Source organism: Terrapene carolina, unplaced genomic scaffold, assembly GCF_002925995.2.
Source record: "Terrapene carolina triunguis isolate 2854851 unplaced genomic scaffold, T_m_triunguis-2.0 Scaffold66, whole genome shotgun sequence".
Classification (NCBI taxonomy): domain Eukaryota; kingdom Metazoa; phylum Chordata; order Testudines; family Emydidae; genus Terrapene; species Terrapene triunguis.
Window position 1 is genome coordinate 56517081 of NW_020664417.1, and position 20352 is coordinate 56537432.

Sequence of the window (20352 nt, forward strand, 5' to 3'; positions counted from 1 at the left end):
CCTCTTATCGCCTGCTCAGAGACTGCAAAGACTCAGGAAGAGACCGCGAAAAAGCAAAGAAGACATGCTGGAAGAAGTGATGCGGCAATCTATTAAAGAGAATGAGAAAGCACAGGACTGGAGGGAGAGAGAAAGCAGAATCCGCAAGGAAAACGCAGCGCATCGGCGGCAAAGCACCGCGCACCGGCAGCAAAGCACTGATAGGCTCATAAGCATCCTGGAGCGCCAAGCAGACGCTATCCAGGAGCTGGTAGCCATGCAGAAAGAGGAGCAGTACCGCAAACACCACCCCCCCCTACAGCCCTTGTCCCCAAACTCTTTCCGTTGTGCCCCACTGTCACCTCCAACCCGCTTTCCCCAACTTCCGTGTTCTTCACGCCACCCGCTGCCTCCAACACCAGTATCTTCACCACCCAGCCCTGAAAACCACGACCCTTACCCTCTGCACTCAACCCCCATCACCATGCAGTATAGCTGTCCTGAAGTGCAGCACTCACTGCACAGCACACCAGACAGGACATACGCGAATCTGTGATTGTACTGTTCCCCACTCCACCCCCTTGTTTCTTTTCAATAAATAATTTTTTTTTTCTTTTCAATAAATGGATTCTTTGGCTTTGAAAACATTCTTTATTATTGCATAAAGTAAAAGACTCCTTAGCCCAGGAAATAAACAGGCACTGCAAGTCTACTTGTCTGCTTAGCAAACACTGATTCCTAAAGATTGGAACTACTGCACTTCACTCCCGTGCAGGGCACCAGATATCACTGCTGGTTTTCAGCCTCAAATTGCTCCCTCAAGGCATCCCTAATCCTTGCAGCCCCGCGCTGGGCACCTGTAATAGCCCTGCTCTCTGGCTGTGCAAATTCAGCCTCTAGGTGTTGAACCTCGGAGGTCCATGCCTGAGTGAAGCTTTCACCCTTCCCTTCACAAATATTATGGAGGGCACAGCACGCGGATATAACAGCGGGGATGCTGTTTTCGGCCAAGTTCAGCTTCCCATACAGCGATCGCCAGCGGCCCTTTAAACGGCCAAAGGCACACTCCACAGTCATTCAGCACTGGCTCAGCATGTAGTTGAACCATTCCTTGCTGCTGTCAAGGCTCCGTGTGTAGGGTTTCATGAGCCACGGCATTAACGGGTAAGCGGGATCTCCAAGGATCACAATGGGCATTTCAACTTCCCCTACCGTGATCTTCCGCTCTGGCAAAAAAGTCCCGGCCTGCATCTTCCTGAACAGCCAAGTGTTCCGAAAGATGCGTGCGTCATGCACCTTTCCGGGCCAGCCTGTGTTAATGTCAATGAAACGCCCACGGTGATCCATAAGCGCCTGGAGAACCATAGAGAAATACCCCTTCCGATTAACGTACTCAGATCCTAGGTGGGGTGATGCCAGAATAGGAATGTGCGTCTCATCTATCGCCCCTCCACAGTTAGGGAACCCCATTTGTGCAAAGCCATCCACTATTTCCTGCACGTTACCCAGAGTCACGGTTCTTCTGAGTAGGATGCGATTAATGGCCTTGCAAACTTGCATCAACACGATTCCAACGGTCGACTTTCCCACTCCAAACTGGTTTACGACCGACCGGTAGCTGTCTGGAGTTGCCAGCTTCCAGATTGCAATAGCCACCCGCTTCTCCACTGGCAGGGCAGCTCTCAATTTCGTGTCCTTGCGCCGCAGGGTGGGGGCAAGCTCCTCACACAGTCCCATGAAAGTGGCTTTTCTCATCCGAAAGTTCTGCAGTCACTGCTCGTCATCCCAGACTTCCATGACGATGCGATCCCACCACTCGGTGCTTGTTTCCCGAGCCCAAAAGCGGCGTTCCACGGTGCTGAGCATGTCCGTGAATGCCACAAGCAATTTCGTGTCGTGCGCGTTACGCGGCTCGATAGCATCGTCGGACTCCTCACCCTCACTCTCACTGTCACTTTGGATCTTAAGGAATAGTTCAACAGCCAAACGTGACGTGCTGGCGAGACTCGTCAGCATACGCCTCAGCAATTCGGACTCCATTTCCCGCAGACAGATCGTGCTGCACAGAAACTGTTGAAAGATGGCGCCAAAGGTGGACGGAAACAAAGGGATTTCTGGGATGCGAAGCGATGCATCACGGGGCATTGGGACAGGACCCAGAATCCCCCGCACCCATGCCCCCTTCCCACAACCCACGGCGCCAGAATGGGAAAAGGTGCTCTGTGGGATAGCTGCCCATAATGCACCGCTCTCAATAGCGCTGCAATTGCCGCAAATGTGGCCATGACAGTGCGCTGGGCAGCTGTCAGTGTGGACAGACTGCAGCGCTTTCCCTACTCAGCTGCACGAAGTCAGGTTTAACTCACAGCACTGTACATCTGCAAGTGTAGCCAAGGCCAGAGAGACTTGGGGCAGCAGGTGCTGTCTCAACTTCCTGATCCACTTAAAAAGACAATGCACTTAAGAGGGGGTTAGCTTACTTAAAGGGACAGTATGCATCTCTCTCTCTCTCTCTCCCACACACAAGGTGTGTGTCTGTCTCTGTCTGCTATGCTGTCTCCCCTCCCTCATATTCGTGCTGCCCTGTGAGAGAGGCTACATTAACAACAATGTGTTAACCCTTGAGGGCTCAGCTGAGTGCTAGTTCATCATTTAGCAACAAGGCATTCCCTGAGAAATATCCTTCCCTCTTCCACCCTCTAACTTCACCACCTCAACCAAGCTTCACAATCATCATAGCTGTGAACAGTATTAAATTGTTTGTTTAAAACGTATACTGTGTGTATATATCTATATCTATATAATATATAGTTTTCTGTCTGGTGAAAAAAATTTCCCTTGAACCTAACCCCCCCTATTTACATTAATTCTTACGGGGAAATTGGATTAGCTTAACATTGTTTCGCTTAAAGTCACATTAACGTTGTTTCGCTTAAAGGAACATAACTACAACGTTAAGCGAGGAGTTACTGTACTGACAGAAAGAACAGGAGTACTTGTGGCACCTTAGAGACTAACAAATTTATTAGAGCATAAGCTTTCGTGGGCTACAACCCACTTCGGATGCATCCGAAGAAGTGGGTTGTAGCCCACGAAAGCTTATGCTCTAATAAATTTGTTAGTCTCTAAGGTGCCACAAGTACTCCTGTTCTTTTTGCGGATACAGACTAACACGGCTGCTACTCTGAAACCTGTACTGACAGATTTCCCTAGTTAAGCATAGGTGACTTCATATCCTTCAAAGTGCAACAGAACCAAGAGCAGGAAGCAATAAAAGCTAAAGCTAGTCTAAAAATAAAATTAGTGCAAGTCACATGCCTGCCTCCTTCTCAAGATCGTTATTACAGGTTTTCCAAGCAGTCATAATACTGTAGTATGGACATAGAACATAAATAAACCTACATTAATGTATATTAGAAGCATAGTGTATTTAAAAACATTCCAGGCGTTAAAATTTAATTACCACCTTTATGCATTGCTCATTCCCAATAATGTTGTAATGCTAGATCTGAAACGAGACATAGGAAATCTGGAGTTTGACTGGCCAACCACATTCTAAGGAGGTATGCACCATGTGCTAACATCGCATGGCACTCCTGCTTAGAATGTTCAAGCCTCCTCACTCTAGAGGACCCACAAACATCAACAGCTCTATCGGTGTCTACATTATCTGATGAATCACACGTTCTGTACATTTAAGAATTGGTTCTTAATTTGTTTACCAGAGAATACTACATTAGGAACTCATGAAATCATTTATGTTTTAGTGCTAATGCACTTTAAATGTATGTCTGTGCCACAGACACAGGGGCATCTACACAGAAAATCAATGAATTTTTCTTATTAAAAAAGTGTACCTTAAAGATAATAAATTAATACATAGTAAACATTCATATGTATCACTAGCTTTAGTTTTCCTGAAATACATCTTCTAAAGCTATTTGTACATATAAGCACGATAAACTATTTTGCTATCTGTTACCGCAGGTATTAGCACTGAAGGTGGGGATGGGGCAGGAGAATGAATAGCAGCTAGTAAAACTATCTAGTTTATGAAGAGGAACCTAAGAAAAAAAATGAAATCATACAAGTTAAAAAAAAAACATACCTATTTTACATGCACAGTTGGAAAATTTTACAGATTCTTACAAAAATAATTCCCATATTCTATTGATCATTATTAATTTTTAAAAAGGCACAAAGGAATATTAGTAGTTGTGAACTAAATTCCCACTGACAGGAACTACACTTATTTAGTCTGAGTAACACAAAGAGAATTTAGAAACCCAAATATTTGGATGCTCCAGCCAACTGAGACTGAATAGCATTCATGCAATTCATAGGACATGCAGTTTATCAGCGTAACCACAAGAGACCATAAAAGAACAGACTTTGCCCTCAAGTCTTCTACCATTAACACATGCAGGACTTGAAAGGAGAGAAATTACTTCAGGTCTCCAAAAGTTTAATTATATTCCTGTTTCAGGCTCCAATCATAATTGGCTGAATAATTTGACTCCCAGAAAGTTGCTGTACCTAGGAGATATTTATATTTACAGAACCGGATGCAATTTTGTTTCTTTGCAGTTACATTAAGAAAGCATTCTCCAGGTTATTCATATTGTTATGGAACTAGCTCTTAAAAAAAAAAATCAATAGGGAATGCTACATGTCAGAGAACTAAAATTTTTCATCCAGAGAATTAATCACAAAATAATACTCCACACTTGCATAGGTCTAGATTGTAATTTTGCAATCTGCCCTGAGGGAGGCCACGTCGACATTAGGGGGAGCCAAGGGTTTACCTCAGCCAGCTAACACAAGGGTGGGCAAACTTTTTGGGCCGAGGGCCACATCTGGGTGGAGAAATTGTATGCAGTGCCGGGGCAGGGGGTTGGGGTGCGGGAGGGGGTGCGGTGTGCAGGAAGGGGCTCAGGGCAAGGGATTGGGATGCAGGAGGGGTGTGGGGTGCAGCAGGGGGCTCAGGGCAGGGAGTTGGGATGCAGGAGAGGTTCGGGGTGCAGGCAGGGGGCTTAGGGCAGGGAGTTGGGGGGCCGGGTGCAGGAGGAGTTCGGGCTCCGGGGTGGCAGCGGCGCACACTGGGGCCAGGGCAGTCTCCCTACATGCCTGCCCTGTCCCCGGCCCCGCACCGCTCCAGGAAGCGCTGCGGCCCCCGGGGGTGGAGGGCTCCGCATGCACTACCCTTGCCACGCCTCCAGGTATCTCCCCCAAAGCTCCCGTTGGCCGCGGTTCCCCGTTCCCGGCCAATGGGAGCTGTGGGGAGTGGTGCCTGGAGGCCGCAGGGACGTTGGGCCAGCCACTGCTGAAAGCGGCCCGGGGCCGCAGCACCACAGGGGGCAATCCCGCGGGCCGGATCCAAAGCCCCGAGGGGCCGGACCCGGCCTGCAGGCCGTAGTTTGCCCACCCTTGAGCTAACACATGCTAAAACTGTAACTTGCCTTATATGTACACTAGGATTTGAACATGTGTTAGACAACACATTGAAAATAAAGGGATTTTTTTTGTTTTTTTTTTAATAAAGTGAAGACAAGGCGTGAGCACCAGTGTGTGGCTGCACAGACCCAGTCCCTGCTTCCTCTGTGAGAGAAGTAAACTGTGCCACCCCCTTTCCTGGTGCAGCTTAGTTCCCTCTCTGCAATGCTTCAGCTGCCCACTTGCTCTCCCCACATGCTACTCCCTGAAATAGCTATCACACCAAATGAATAATGGAGCTCCTTATACCCCAGGGCGATCACACAGCAAGAGTAATGTGGTCATAGTACTTTCCATTTGATAATTATTAATTGATTTATCCCCAAAATACCCTTTCACGGTAGGTATGTCTGAACTATTATCCTTGTTTTACAGATGAGGAAACTAAGGTGCAAAGATATTAAGTGACTTGCCAAAGGTCACCTAGGAAATCTGTGGTAGCGTCAGGAAAAGAACCAAGAATTTCTCCCTAACTTCCCAGCCAATGATCAAGTGAAGAAAGGAACAGGTCAGATCCTATTATCAACACTTATTTGGGAACTCTTTACTAGTTGATTTAAAACATAACAGCATTAATTTAAGGAAAGCCTGGTTCACAAAGGTGTTATGCAAACTTTTCCAACTGCCATTGTATTATAACCTGGGTCACAACATCCCTGATATTCTGGTTCTGCGACTGTTTAACAGACACTAACAACTGTTCCAAATTGTGCGACAATAGCAGTGCAACTGAAATAAGTCACTTTTAAACCAAAATAAGAATGTGGCCAAGTGGTCAATCCAGAAAGGAATTTTGTTAAGGTTCCTCAAACTTACTATTTTGGTCTTTTATATTCGCACTAATAATACACACTGTATATTATTCATCAATAACAAACTCAAACAAAAAGAAACACTTACCTGCTATATACTTTAGTTAATAAGTTGTTTATCTGCTTATCTAGTTTGTATTTTGAGTAATCCTCAAGGCCGTCTTTAACTGCAATAATTGTGAGAACTACTACTAGAGGTAACATGGTAATTTCTTTCTGGAAGGCTTCCACCAGTGGAACCCAGTTCAGGACAACTAAAAATAGGAAATATAAATTGGCAGCTCTGAAACAAACAAACAAAACAAAAAACAGATGCAAGAGTTAGGAATGGAATGAAGTTTAGGAGGTGAGTAAAAGGCAGGTGATGCACATAATGACCATGACATTTATGAAAATGGACCGTGAATTTGGTAGGGCCCTAGGTATATCTTTCCACATGAACCACTAGTATAACGTCAGATCTTCCCAGGAATTCTTACCTGCTAAAGATGGCTTCTTACATTTTCAGCTCATGAATTTGTACGTGAAGGGCATGTGACTTTGCACTCCATAATGTTTTATGGAAATATGCTTATGAGTGTGAATATGATGTAACTGCTTTATGCAAAAGGTTTCTTGTAAGGTATCATTACAAAGCGTATAATCTACTGAGTGTATTCATCCTATTTGTATGCAGGTATCATTCTTGAATCTGAAGCTAGAAATATGAAGTATAACTCTGAGGTCCTATTGTAATTATGCAAAGTGTGGGTCATTAATGGTGGTTTCGAATCTTGATGGCTCCCATTGACTAGGACAATTGGTTGTAAATGGCTCTGTTTACTTACAAACCTTCCTGGGTACATGTGGGCCAGCCCTGGAAGAATGGAGGCTGGGGTTTCACAGGACATGTGAACATGTCACCTGATACTGGAATCCATCTTAAACCTGGTGCTTTTCCATTTAGAAGGAGGGGTGGGGACCCAGAGAGACAAAAGATTCCCGCCTTGTGCCAAAGCTATAAAAGCAGGTGGAACAGAACAACTGTGGCTGCCAGTCATGAGAACACCCCTAGTTTCCACCTAAGATGTCTGCTGGAACTAACAAGGACTGTACCAGGGAAAGGATTGTGCCCAGACAAGGAAGGAGTTTAGCCTGTGAAAGAAGCTTACTGGAACATCTCTGAGGGTGAGATTTTACCTGTAATCAGTTTCTTAATGTATTAGGCTTAGTCTTGCGTGTTTTTGCTTTATTTTGCTTGGTAACTTACTTTGTTCTGTCTGTTATTACTTGAAACCACTTAAATCCTACTTGTTATACTTAATAAAATCACTTTTGTTTATCAATGAACCCAGAGTAAGTGATTAATACCTGGGGTAGTGTGAGGGGGCAGAGCGGCCCCGCACTGGCGCAGCAGGGGTTAATCCTTCCTTCCTGGCAGAGGAAGCCCCGCCCCGGAAGCCCTGCTGGGCATGCTCCAACTAGAGGCTAGGTATAAAAGCCTGCAAAGCTGCTCAGTTGGGGCTGACCACCGGAGGAGAAGGACGCACACAGCCAGCTCCCACAAGGAAGGAGTTATATGGACTCTGGCCATTGGGCCACACTACCCTGCTACTGAGGGAGAGACGACGGACGGGACACCACCAGGAGGGGGCGCTCTGCTGGACAGAGCTAATTCCCAGAAACAACCAGTAGGAGGCACCAGGTGGTGAGTCCCAACCCCGTTACAGGGAGCAAACAGCTGTGCATATCTCTCTATCAGTGTTCTGGTGGGCGGATAATTTATGAGTTTACCTTGTATAAGCTTTATACAGAGTAAAACGGATTGATTTGGGGTTTGGATCCCATTGGGCGCTGAGTGTTGGAGATTAAAAACTGCTCAGCAGGTTTCCTGTTAAAATCTGCAGCTTTGGGGGCGTGGACCAGACCTAGGTCTCTGTTACAGCGGGCTAGCGTGTCTGACTCAACAAGGTAGGGTTCTGGAATCCCAAGCTGGCAGGGAAAACAGGCTCAGAGGTAATCTCAGCACAGCAGGTGACAGTCCCAAGGGGGTCTCTGACCGAACCCATCACAGGGTGTTCCCTCCTCCCTCAGATGTGTATACGACTTCTTCTTGTTCTGACTCCATTTCTTGTGTTGAGACATGTAGTATACATGTCTCCCATTGTATACTACACAGAGACTGAAGCTACCAGTAACTCATCCACTCCCCACAAAATTAAGAATAATAAAAAAAAGAGAGACAAACTCTGTTTCCATGCTCCAACCAATAGAGTTGCTGAGATGACTGTTTCAAACTGATGATCAGACAATGCAGAAAACAAACTTAACAGGTAAAAAATTCCTACATCTGCACCCACCATTTAAACAAATTTGCCATTGATAGAACTGCAATCTCCCAATCTAGAAAGAAGAGCACGTCAAGAAACTTCTGCTGAACTATAGCCCTCAAGTGGCTAAAGAAAAGGAGAGCCAACCTCATTCTTCTCCACCTCTACACCTGCCAAACAGGATGGGGATGGGGGTGGGGGTGAAATCCTATCATATGCTGCTCTATGTCAGTCATCCAAGAGGAGGGAACATCTAACTCAGGGGTGAGGAACCTTTTTCTGTCATGGGCCACTGACCCACAGAAGAAAATCACGGACTACTCACCTGCCTGGGGTATGTGTAGAGGCTCGGGGCTTCCCCCTGCAGCAGGGTGAGCTGGCGCTCGTGGTTCCAGCCCCACAGGGGGTGGGGGCGGGATGCTGCGGGCCAGATGAAATTAACCAACAGGCCAGATCCAGCCTGTGGGCCGTAGGTTCCCCACCCCTGATCTAACTGATCCGAAATGGTGAACGAAAGGACGACACCAAATGAGGAGAGATACCTCTTTTGAGTATCAGTTTTGGGATAATGTATCTTGTTACAAAAAGTTATCAGAACTGATTGCTAAATTCAGGAGAGAAGAATAGTTTATAAAAACAAATTTGTACATGTTGGCACATGCATTTCAAACAAATCAAAAAAAACAACAACCCCACACTGGAATAATTTCCACAATTATACACAAGAATCCTTTACCTGTGAAACTGTTCAAATAAATTCCGTGGTATAAAGTTGAATAAAGTGTATTTAGTAGTCCGTATCCTGTTGTTCATATATAATTTTGATACTTTTTCATACTCTTCTTTAAAGTGTCCCAGACATGGTATAACTATCCTATGTCTGCTAGGCACTTTGGATGATTGATAACACTTGTCACATGAGGAGCTGTTGCTGCTTCCATCTCTGCCTTCTGCAGATACCAGACGCTGCCAGCGATATCGGGCCCATTGGATGGGGTCTGCCATATTGTCTCAAATGATTTGTGATCCAGGCCAGGTCTTCTATCTAGCAAAATTTTAAAGTCAAGAAAGTTACACAGTAAGTCTGGAGAAGCTTTAGTTCAAAATACAAACAAAAAATTACAAGGGAAAAGCTGTTCACAATGGTTACTGCAAAGGCCTTTAAGTGAGGTTAACTTGGTTTGTTAACTTTACAATGAGAGTTGAGTTACTACCCAATTTTGATTTCAAAATGAAAGGAACTATTAACAGTTTATGTGAGGTAGAAACCTCTGATTGAATAGTGCAGTAATCTATATTGACAGGCTATTTATTTAGATTTAGTTCTCCCTCTCAGGAACTAGAAAGAGATATAATCAGACCAGTTTTAGTTTGTTTTATCGTTTGTTTAAAAGAATTGTACTGTAAATACAAAGCACAATCCCCACCTCGATATCCATCATCTACTGATATAAAGACTGGTGAAAAAATTGCCCATAGAGTACTTATGTTTCTCTGTGTGACGCTATCTAGCAGGTTGCCTGTAGTAGCTTAATTCAAAGGAACGTTAATGGCATTGTATTCACTTATTTATAAACCTGTTGATTGCTATCACATTACATATATCCCTGTAATTAAATAACCCCAGATCAAAGCATGTTTATATTCAGACATTAGAACTTCATGAATACTAATGAATGATACTTATATTGTTTCACTTATCAATCCCAATTATAATATAACGGCAGGCAATTGCATTATGTATATCACTGTAACCAACTACATACTTGTGAATGCCAGGAAAAAGAATACTAACTTCAAAGCAAGGGTCATTGTATTCAACAATGGAAATCCACAGCTCAATCTGCAATTGCTACTCATCAAAACTCAAGTAGGTGAAGACAGTGTTCAGATTGTCTTCTGCAAGCAGGATCTATAAATACTAGTTTAAAGGAATGATCCTTGGCGGGAGGGATAGCTCAGTGGTTTGAGCCTTGGCCTGCTAAACCCAGGGTTGAGAGTTCAATCCTTGCAAGGACCATTTAGGGATTTGGGACAAAAATCTGTCTGGGGATTGGTCCTGCTTTGAGCAGGGGGTTGGACTAGATGACCTCCTGAGGTCCCTTTCAACCCTGATAGTCTATGATAATTCTATGATTATCCTGATGGATTCTGACAGGGTGGAATACTAAGCAACTGGACAGCAATCCCCAAAATTATTTTGGGTAACCCTGAGACACTTAAGGAAAACTAGCAGATCACCACGTGTCTGCTATCATACTGGATTTACAAGCTCTGACTCGCCTGTTAATGTATTTTTCTTGCTTTAACCTCTCTAACTCATTTCTTTTTCTTAGCTAATAAACCTTTAGTTTACTAGAGAAATTAGCTTTCAGCGTTCTCTTCGGTGTGATGTCCAGAGTATCCATTGACCTGGGGTAAGTGACTGGGCCTTTGGGGCTGGGGGTAACCTAATATGAGGTGATTTTTGGTTTTAATAACCTTTCATCACAAAGTCCAGTTTGTTGGGGTGGTAAAAAGGGGCTAGAGAGCCTGTCTGTGGCTCCATGGTAAAACTAATATAGTAATCCAAAAGCACACATTTGTTACTGTCTTGGTGAAATCTAATTACAAAATATACCACCAGTTTGGGGTGTCTGCCCTGTTTTCTCGCAGTTTGATTTGAGATTGGCACTTTCAATTGTATGCCATACCAGACAGCGTGACACAGAGGTACCATTTAAAATTATCATATAGATCTCTATACACAGGACCCAAAGATGTGCATGCAATACGCTGGTACCTGAAGTCTGATAAATCCAAGTGAGAAAGATGTTCAGGGTTATATATTGACCATTATAAGACAATATTGCATGCTCTTCACTCAAAGCTAGGCCAGCACAGGATGTCTAATCTACTGCAACACCTTTACAGTAACATAATCTAAGGCATTCTTCAACCCCACTAAACAAGAAAAAGTCCTTGATTTAAGCAGTAACCCAACCAACTATATTTACATCGCTCAGTATCCCATACATATACTGTTACATTAATTCTTTTGCAGATTTATGGGTCTGTAGGCCCTCTAGCGTTCACAGTAAGAGTGACAGTCCAGTAGTTCAGAGCTGCTCTAGAATTCTAGTGCCACTTTATGTACACAGCCTATCATTTAAATTTGGATTTGATAAAACAAAACAAATCCCTTACATTTAAAAAATTAAATAGCCCTGACAATGACCTGTCTTATTTAATATTTTTGTTAAGAGTCAGCTTCCAACAGGCCATTCCTTATGAGAAACATGAGAGAATAGTGGCATTTGTGGATGTGTGAGGACAGAGCTCCTGCACCTCATACAGAGGCCTCTCGGAATTGTGGGTCCTGCATTCTGAGTTGTATACATTACAACCAGCTATAGGTCTCAATTCTCACTTGTGTTATTGCTCTGCAATGTCCCGGCTTTCTTATCATGATCCTGCTTTTTCAACCCAGGAACAGAGGCCAAGGGGGTTATTTCTTCCTAGGACGGACAGACGACCACCAACCACCACTTGACATGTTTGATTCCTCCTCTAGTCGTTTACCAATTACACTACTCTACAGCCAAAATGCTTCTGAAATAAATGTAGTCAAACTTTACTAATTCTGGGTCACTGAGAACGAAAATGATGCTTAAAATTGTTGATTGGCTCTAGTTTTCAAGATATGCTATTGGGTCAGTATATACGACCCTTGACTTGGGAATGGCGGAGGATAAGTGAGTTATAAAGGGAAGGGATCTCAATTTAAACCAGAAATGACTAAAATACATCTTTGACTGGATCTATGACTAAATCTATGACTGGGTTTGGACAGTACTTGCATTTTAGGCAAAACAATGAATGATGCGATCTGAAGCTGGTATTGCATCATACATGATATGAATTGCATCATGTTATTCCTAGAAGTCATGGATGATGTAATCATAACGAAGCTTACATCACTCTGCTGAACAAATTGCCCTATATCAGCTCTAGAAATCATACAGTGTCATGCTCTCTTATTTGTCAGTGTTTGATTTTGCAAAGGGACACATTTCTGTTTAGCCAAAGTGAGCAGAGATGCCTCGTACTTGTGTGAACAGTGCAGATAACTTTTGCTATGTTTCTGGTGAAGTGACTTTTGCATCACAAAAGTGCAGTATAACCACTATGGTTAAGAAAGCCTATCACCTTTATTTTGGCTGCAAAATTGGAGATCAGGACAAGAGGTGGGCCCCACACATATGCTGCAACACTTGTGCAACAAATCTTCGCCAGTGGTTGAACAGGAAAAGGAAATCTATGCCTTTTGCAGTGCCAATGATTTGGAGAGAGCCAACAGATCATACCAGCAATTGTTACTTCTGCATGGTGCCTCCAGCTGGGAATGGTTTGTCAAAAAAGAAAAAGTGGACTGTGGATTAATCAAACATTCCATCAGCTATACGCCCAGTACTCCACGGAGAAGGACTGCCAGTTCCTGATGCACCAGAATCATTCTCACTTGAGTCAGACGTGGAAGAGGAAGAGGATGAAACTTCTGGTCCTGAACCATCAATGTCACAGGACCCACATTTTCTCCCATCCTCCTCCTCTGAACCACACCTCATAATACAAGGTGAACTGAATGACCTTGTCAGGGATTTGGAACTACCCAAGAGTAAGGCAGAGCTGTTGGGCTCCAGACTACAGCAGTGGAATCTCCTGGCAGGTGATGTTAGGGTTTCCATGTTCCGTGACCGTCAAAAGGATCTTGTCCCATTCTTCTTCATGGAAGGTGATCTTGTAGCCTGCAACAACATCGATGGTGTGATGGCAGCCCTCAACATCGTTCACAATCCAGATGAGTGGAGACTGTTCTTTGATTCATCGAAGATGAGTTTTAAAGATGTTTTACTGCATAATGGCAATGTTTTGCCATCAATTCCAGTTGGTCATGCAGTCCATAGGTTTCCTTCATATGACAACATGAAACAACTTTTGAGGTGCATAAACTATGACCAACATCAGTGGCAGCTTTGTGGCGATTTGAAGGTTGTTGCTCTCTTGCTTGGTCTGCAGACTGGATACACAAAGTACTGCTGTTTTCTCTGCGAATGGGATAGTCGTGCAAGAGCTTCCCACTACATCAAGAAAGATTGGCCACTCCGACAGTCATTGGAGCCTGGGAGGAAAGGTGTTCAGCATCCACCACTTGTTGAATCAAGGAAGACTTTGTTACCACCCTTACACATCAAGCTGGGTCTGATGAAGAACTTTGTCTGATGAAGAACATTGACAAAACACAAGCAGCTTTCAAGTACCTCCGTGGAAAATTTCCAAGGTTAAGTGAAGCTAAGATAAAGGAAGGTGTCTTTGTTGGTCCTCAGATTCGTGAACTTCTTCGAGATGATGCATTTGACCATGCACTGCGTGGCAAGGAAAAGACGGCATGGAAAGCCTTCCAGTTAGTGGCAATAAATTTTCTCGGAAACAACAAGGCAGACAACTACAGGTTGTTGGTGGAAAACCTCCTCAAGGCATACAAAAGCCTTGGTTGCAACATGTCACTAAAGATACATTTTTTGCACTCTCATCTAGATTTTTTTTCCACCGAACTGCGGAGCAGTGAGCGACGAGCACGGCGAGCGATTTCACCAGGACATTGCAACAATGGAGAAACGCTATCAGGGCAAATGGAGCCCATCAGTGCTTGCAGACTATTGCTGGACAGTGACAAGAGATGCTCCATTTCATGAATACAAGAGACAAGCCAAGAAGCGCCGAGTAGACACTGAATAGGACTAAACTATGTACAGAATAGTTTTTTGCCTTTTGTTTCATAATAAATTTGATTTATATAACCCTTTTGCTGATTTTTAAAGTGTTACATGGACAGGTGAAATATTATCATGTAAAGCAACCATAAACACATGAAAAGACCTAGGTTTACAATTTATGATTAAAACTCTACTATCTACACAATATACATAGACATAAAATGTAAAAACTTAAATATCTTAGAAACAGTAGCCAATCAGTTGTTTTAATTGTCATATTTGAATTCAGCACATCAAAATACATAATAAATAGCACATTTTATCTCTGAAGCAGACGACTTCTCAAAAATTGTAGAGCAGTGTAATCAGAGATTTCAGTCAATTTAATAAAATCACTAGAAACAACTAGTGTAAAGATGTTCACTCAGTAACATGGAACACTGTTAAATAGAGAGATCCAATGTTTATATTCCGGTATAATGTTTCTCTAAAGAAAGGCTAACTGTTGTAACAATTATTATACTGTCTCTGATTTTTACATGGCTAGGATTTGTAAACCTGTTAAAATTTCCTTAATAAAGTGATAGCAGTGAAGCTTTCTGAACTCAAAGATTGACTATCATAGAATAAATTCTACAAGTGCTGAGAAGGTGGAAGAGAGAGTGCAGATGAAGAAAAGGAGCACCACAAGCAGTCTGGATATACCAATAAACATCCACAACAGGCAGCAATTGCTGCAAGGAACCATCTAGACAGAATTAGATCAAATAGTAAAATATGCATGTTCTAGGTCAGGGGTGGGCAAACTTTTTGGGCCAAGGGCCACATCTGGGTGGGGAAATTGTATGCAGGGCCAGGGCAGAGGGTTGGGGTGTGGGAGGGGGTGCGGTGTGCAGGAAGGAGCTCAGGGCAAGGGATTGGAGCAGAGGAGGGGTGCAGGATGTATGTGGGGGCTCAGGGAAGAGGGTTGGGGTGCAGGAGGGGTGCGAGGTGCAGGCAGGGGGCTTAGGGCAGGGAGTTGGGGGACAGGATGCAGGAGGGCTTGGAGCTCCGGCGTGGCAGTGGCACGCACTGGGGCCATAGCAGGCTCCCTGCCTGCCTGCCCTGTCCCCGGCCCCGCGCCGCTCCAGGAAGCGCTGCGGACCCTGGGGGAGGAGGGGCAGAGGGTTCCATGTGTGCTGCCCTTGCTGCACCTCCAGGTGCCTCCCCCAAAGCTCCCATTGGCCGAGGTTCCTTGTTCCTGGCCAATGGGAGCTGCGGGGGGCGGTGCCTGAAGGCAAGAGCAACACACACAGCCCTCTGCCCCCCAGCCCGGGGCCATGGTGCCGGTCGCTCCTGGAGTGTGAAACGGGGCCCGCAGCGCCATGGGGGGCAGTCCCGCAGGCCGGATCCAAAGCCCTGAAGGGCCGGATCCGGCTGATGGGCCATAGTTTGCCCACCTCTGTTCTATGTACTGGCAATAATGGAACTCCTAACATTGCACTCGATGAGTCTTTCATTCCTAAACTCTTCATAATGTAGGATTCGATTTGTTGAGTGTCCATTTGCTGCCAACCCCACGCACTTACTAAATTCAGTGAGATATGGTGTTGCATAAGGAATTCAGGATCAGGCTCTTAATGATGTCCTGTTCTACACCAAGCAAGTCTTCTGAATTCTGACGAAATAGACAAAAAGCAGCAAGGGAGGCACAATCCAGGTTTCCTTATCTGGGTCCCAGACCAGGAATTCTCCCGAGAATAGCAAATTCTATTAATAACATCCATAAAGAGAACAGTGTTCCCCCATCTATCTTAAGGACATCCTCATGAAAGATAACGTGCAATAAGAGAGCCTCGTTGTAAAAGGTATGAAAAAGCAGGAGCATCAGTTGTTTCTCAGCCAAGTTCCAAGTAGCAAAAAAGAGAAAGTTTGCATTTGGTGGGATAGTGTTCCAATTAATTATGGGCCCAATAACACAAGTACTGAATGTCTCTTACACCCCTAATGCCCAATGACGTCAACAGGAATTTAGGGCATTCATCACCTTGCAGGAGCAGGTCCAAACTGCTGGAAAAAGATAAAGGAAAAATGCTGACCAAAACAAAATCTTTCCAGTGAAGGAGTATGGTGAATAACTAGCTAGAGGGCAAGCTACTTAACTTTTATGATGCATGAAACTATTACCAAGTGTTCTGTTAAAACTTGTGAAAACATCACTTGGACCTTGGCAGTTCTTTCCGACTAACTTGATTAATCACTAACACACACACACACACACACACCCCTCACTGTTACCTCCTCTCAATCACTGCAGGCAACACCATCAACCTGCCTAGCAGGCAGGCCTCTAACTGGGACATGATCTTCAACTCAGAGTTCGCTATAGAGCCTCACATCCAGGCTAAATCTTCCTGACTCTTTCCACACAACATCTCTTAGATACAGCCTTTCCTATCCATCCACACAGCTAAATCTCTCATCCCAGTTCTCATCATCTTGCATCTTGATTATTGCTACAGCTTTTCCTCTGGCCTTGACAAATGCAATCTTGCTCAGCTCTTATCCATTCAGAATGCTGTTGGATCACCTTTCTAAAGGCCAATGGTTCTCAACCAGGGGTACACATACCCCCAGGGGGGAAGGGGAAGCAAAGGTTTTCCAGGGGATCTCAACTCATCTAGATATTTGCCCAGTTTTACAATGGGCTAGTAAAAAGCACTAGCAAAGTCAGTACAAACTAAAATTTCATACAGACAATGACTAGTTCAGGGGTCGGCAACCTTTCAGAAGTGGTGTGCCGAGTCTTCATTTATTCACACTAATTTAAGGTTTCGCGTGCCAGTCATACATTTTAACGTTTTTAGAAGGTCTCTTTCTATAAGTCTATAATATATAACTAAACTATTGTTATATGTAAAGTAAATAAGGTTTTTAAAATGTTTAAGAAGCTTCATTTAAAATTAAATTAAAATGCAGAGCCCTCTGGACCGGTGGCCAGGACCCGGGCAGTGTGAGTGCCACTGAAAGTCAGCTCACGTGCCGCTTTCGGCACACGTGCCATAGGTTGCATACCCCTGGACTAGTTTATACTGCTCTATATACTATATACTGAAATGCAATTATTTTATAATTATATGGTAAAAATGAGAAAGTTAGGAATTTTTCAACAATAGTGTGCTGTGACACTATTGTATTTTTGTCTGATTTTGTAACCAAATAGTATTTAGTAAGGTGTAACTTGGGGGGTACACAAGACATATCTGACTCCTGAAAGAGATACAATAGTCTAGAAAGCTTGAGAGCCACTGTCCTCGGCCATCACTTTGACCATGTCATCTCTCTCTTTGCATCCCTCCATTAGCTCCCCATTCTCTATCACATCAAACTTGTCTTCACTTTCAAAGCCCTTCGCAGCATATCCGCACCATATCTATCATTTGTCATTCAGCCCTTGATGTCAGCCTCCATCGTCCACTTAGTAAATTTTCAATAAGCATCTTTGTGCATTTCCTCATACCACCCCTCACACTTGGGAAGCGCTCCCCGAAAACAGCCACAAAGCTACATAATTATCCTCCTTTAAATCCCTCCTGAAAACTCTCCTTTGCTGTGATGACAACAGCAACTTGACAAAGGTTAGGCTGCTGGTGTGCTGAGACCACTGCCTACGGGATCAATACTATCTCTGTTTTCTCATACTCCCCCACCTGTCTGTCTGTAGCCATTTGTTATCTCTTGTCTTAGACTGTAAAGTCTTTGAGGCAGGCACCATCTTTTTATTCTACCATTTATATTGTAACGTCCCGATCCTGCTGCGGTATCTAATGAAGACATGGGGCTTGTCTGCACATGGAATAGATATTAACTCACTGTGCGGGATACTGTTTTTGTGGAATAAGAGTGGCCTAATTAGCTTAATCCAAGTGGGGCTGGGATTTCATCCAGTGTTTATATTTTAGAAGCAATTGGCATGAAATTATTTTTCCCCACACCATAATGTATACTCCTTAGTACAAGGAATGCTATGGGTGTGCAATTGCACTTGCTTAAATAAGCAACTAAAAGAGAAAATATAAAAATTATGAGATAAAAAGTTCAATGTCCTGCTGCAAGTGCCTAAAGCAGTGCATTTCAAATAATATTTGAACTTTTCTATTAGGCACGCAACAATTTTAAAGCATTGCATGATGCTCTTTGAGCTAAGTTCTGAAATACAGTACAATGCATTGCTCATCTTCCTTGTCTTATTGTTTTTCTTATATTTGAGGTCAACTTGTTTCTGACAATTTTTATTAAATACGTTTCCTGAAGGAAGACCAGATGTAACCAGAATCCTGTGTGAAGGGAGAAGTGAAACAGAAGTTTGATTTTCCAGCAGCTTTTAATTAAGCATGACCAACTGCATAATTAATATGGTAACAAGGTATCTGGAAAATATTTGTTGCTATCTCTCTCCAAATTCCTAATTTTCACTAACATTTTTGAACACAAATACTTTGGAAGTTGGACAGGCACTTCCACGTGCAACAGTAGTATGTTAACCTCACAGTTATTTCCCCATCTAAAAAGGAAGCACATATATGTCCCTTTAGATATATATCCCATAAGGCATGTGGAAACAGAGAGAAACCAAAAAGCAATACATATCCTTGTTAATTTGAATACAAAAGGAGAATAAAATAAAAAAAATATATATATAATAGTGACATCGTCTTAATCTGAGTGTCCATGCTCAGAACTCCCAGGAAATAACAAACAAAAATAAAACTCTCCTGTAGAAAAAAATCTACAAAACAGTAACACTACGGTACAGCAGCTTCACAAACCTGAAAATGAAACAATCAATTTCCATATCCATTCAATCCTAAATTTATCTATGAAGGCTGCCAGTAAGGGTGTGAATTAGTGCCAACTGGGATAGTGTTTTTTTGTTATGTGGACACCTCCCCACTTAAAACTTCAACTAGACAATCAACTCATTTCATTTCACATAGATCAGTCACTATCCGCTTCAAGTCGTGATAGGCCTGGATTAAATCACACCAAGGCCCAGTTCTCAAAAGGAATCCTGCAACAACAAGCCATTGCATGCATACAATAAAGGGAGAAATACTCACTATATAGACAGTTTCAAACTTCTAAGAGGGAAACCCCTGAGCAAGAAAGTTGCCAATATAGACAAGCCCTTAGCCCCTGTCAAGCTACCACTATTATGCAGCCATCTTTAGCATGAGTTGCACAGGGTTATTACTGCACTTCTGTATGAAGCAATGGTTCTTTCCCATGAGCCACAGGAAAATGACAAATCTGTAGCAATGAGCTGTTGCAATGTATAATGCTCTTGCGTAGGATTAAATCAGTAATTGTGATGTGTTCTTCAGCTCTGAGCACAACTAGGGCTGGGTATCTGCCAACACTCTTTAGTTTTGACTTAAAATTATGAGAAATTCATTTTTGTTATGGGCAACAGCATTTATTTTCCAATAAACATATCTGATGGGGATGTTTTGGCAGGCGGAGGCCAGAGGGAAAAGCACAAGGGGAGATGTTCTTTCACGAGATGCTTGAAAAAACTTCCACAGCTCATTGAATGGATTATAAAATTCAGATCACACTTGCAAAACAAATATACTGCATGCAAATTTTCTAGTCATGTAAGATTAAAATCAGGTGTCTCTAAAAGTTGAAGAGTTGTGTCTTCAGTAATAAGCAACAGAAACAAAGTATTTTCAGAATGGTTGTTGAGAAAAGGGAAATAGAAGAGAAAATATTCCTCAAACTTCAAGATGTCCCAAACTCTGACAGCTACCTACTCACTATCTCTTGTGGCTTGCTTACTGTGCTCTTGAAACTTAAGATACATAGTGTTTCTTTGCTAAAAAAGGACATGTATTGAGCATTTTTAAGTCACTGTTATACCAGAGTTCTTTATCCAGAGGGTAATGCTAGAATTTTATTGTAGCAACTTTTAGGGAAAGTCACAAGGGAATTATATTGACAAAAACAATTTTAAGAAATCAA

At 43.2% G+C, this 20352-nt stretch overlaps 1 protein-coding gene across 5 annotated transcripts in view; it reads right to left on the bottom strand.

Moving 5' to 3' along the window:
• ATP10D (ATPase phospholipid transporting 10D (putative)) overlaps nucleotides 1-20352 on the bottom strand; it is a 102613-nt gene that overhangs the window by 43741 nt on the left and 38520 nt on the right. For 3 of the 5 annotated variants that reach the window (XM_026647946.2, XM_026647947.2, XM_026647945.2), the window contains 2 exons: nucleotides 9330-9638; nucleotides 6373-6567 (listed from right to left, as the gene is read on the bottom strand). In XM_026647946.2, coding sequence (XP_026503731.1) covers nucleotides 6373-6567; nucleotides 9330-9598 — 464 coding nt within the window. In that variant the 5' untranslated portion in view covers nucleotides 9599-9638. Of the gene's footprint in view, nucleotides 1-6372; nucleotides 6568-9329; nucleotides 9639-20352 lie in introns of those variants that run through there. The other 2 variants (XM_026647949.2, XM_026647948.2) reach the window with 2 other exon arrangements.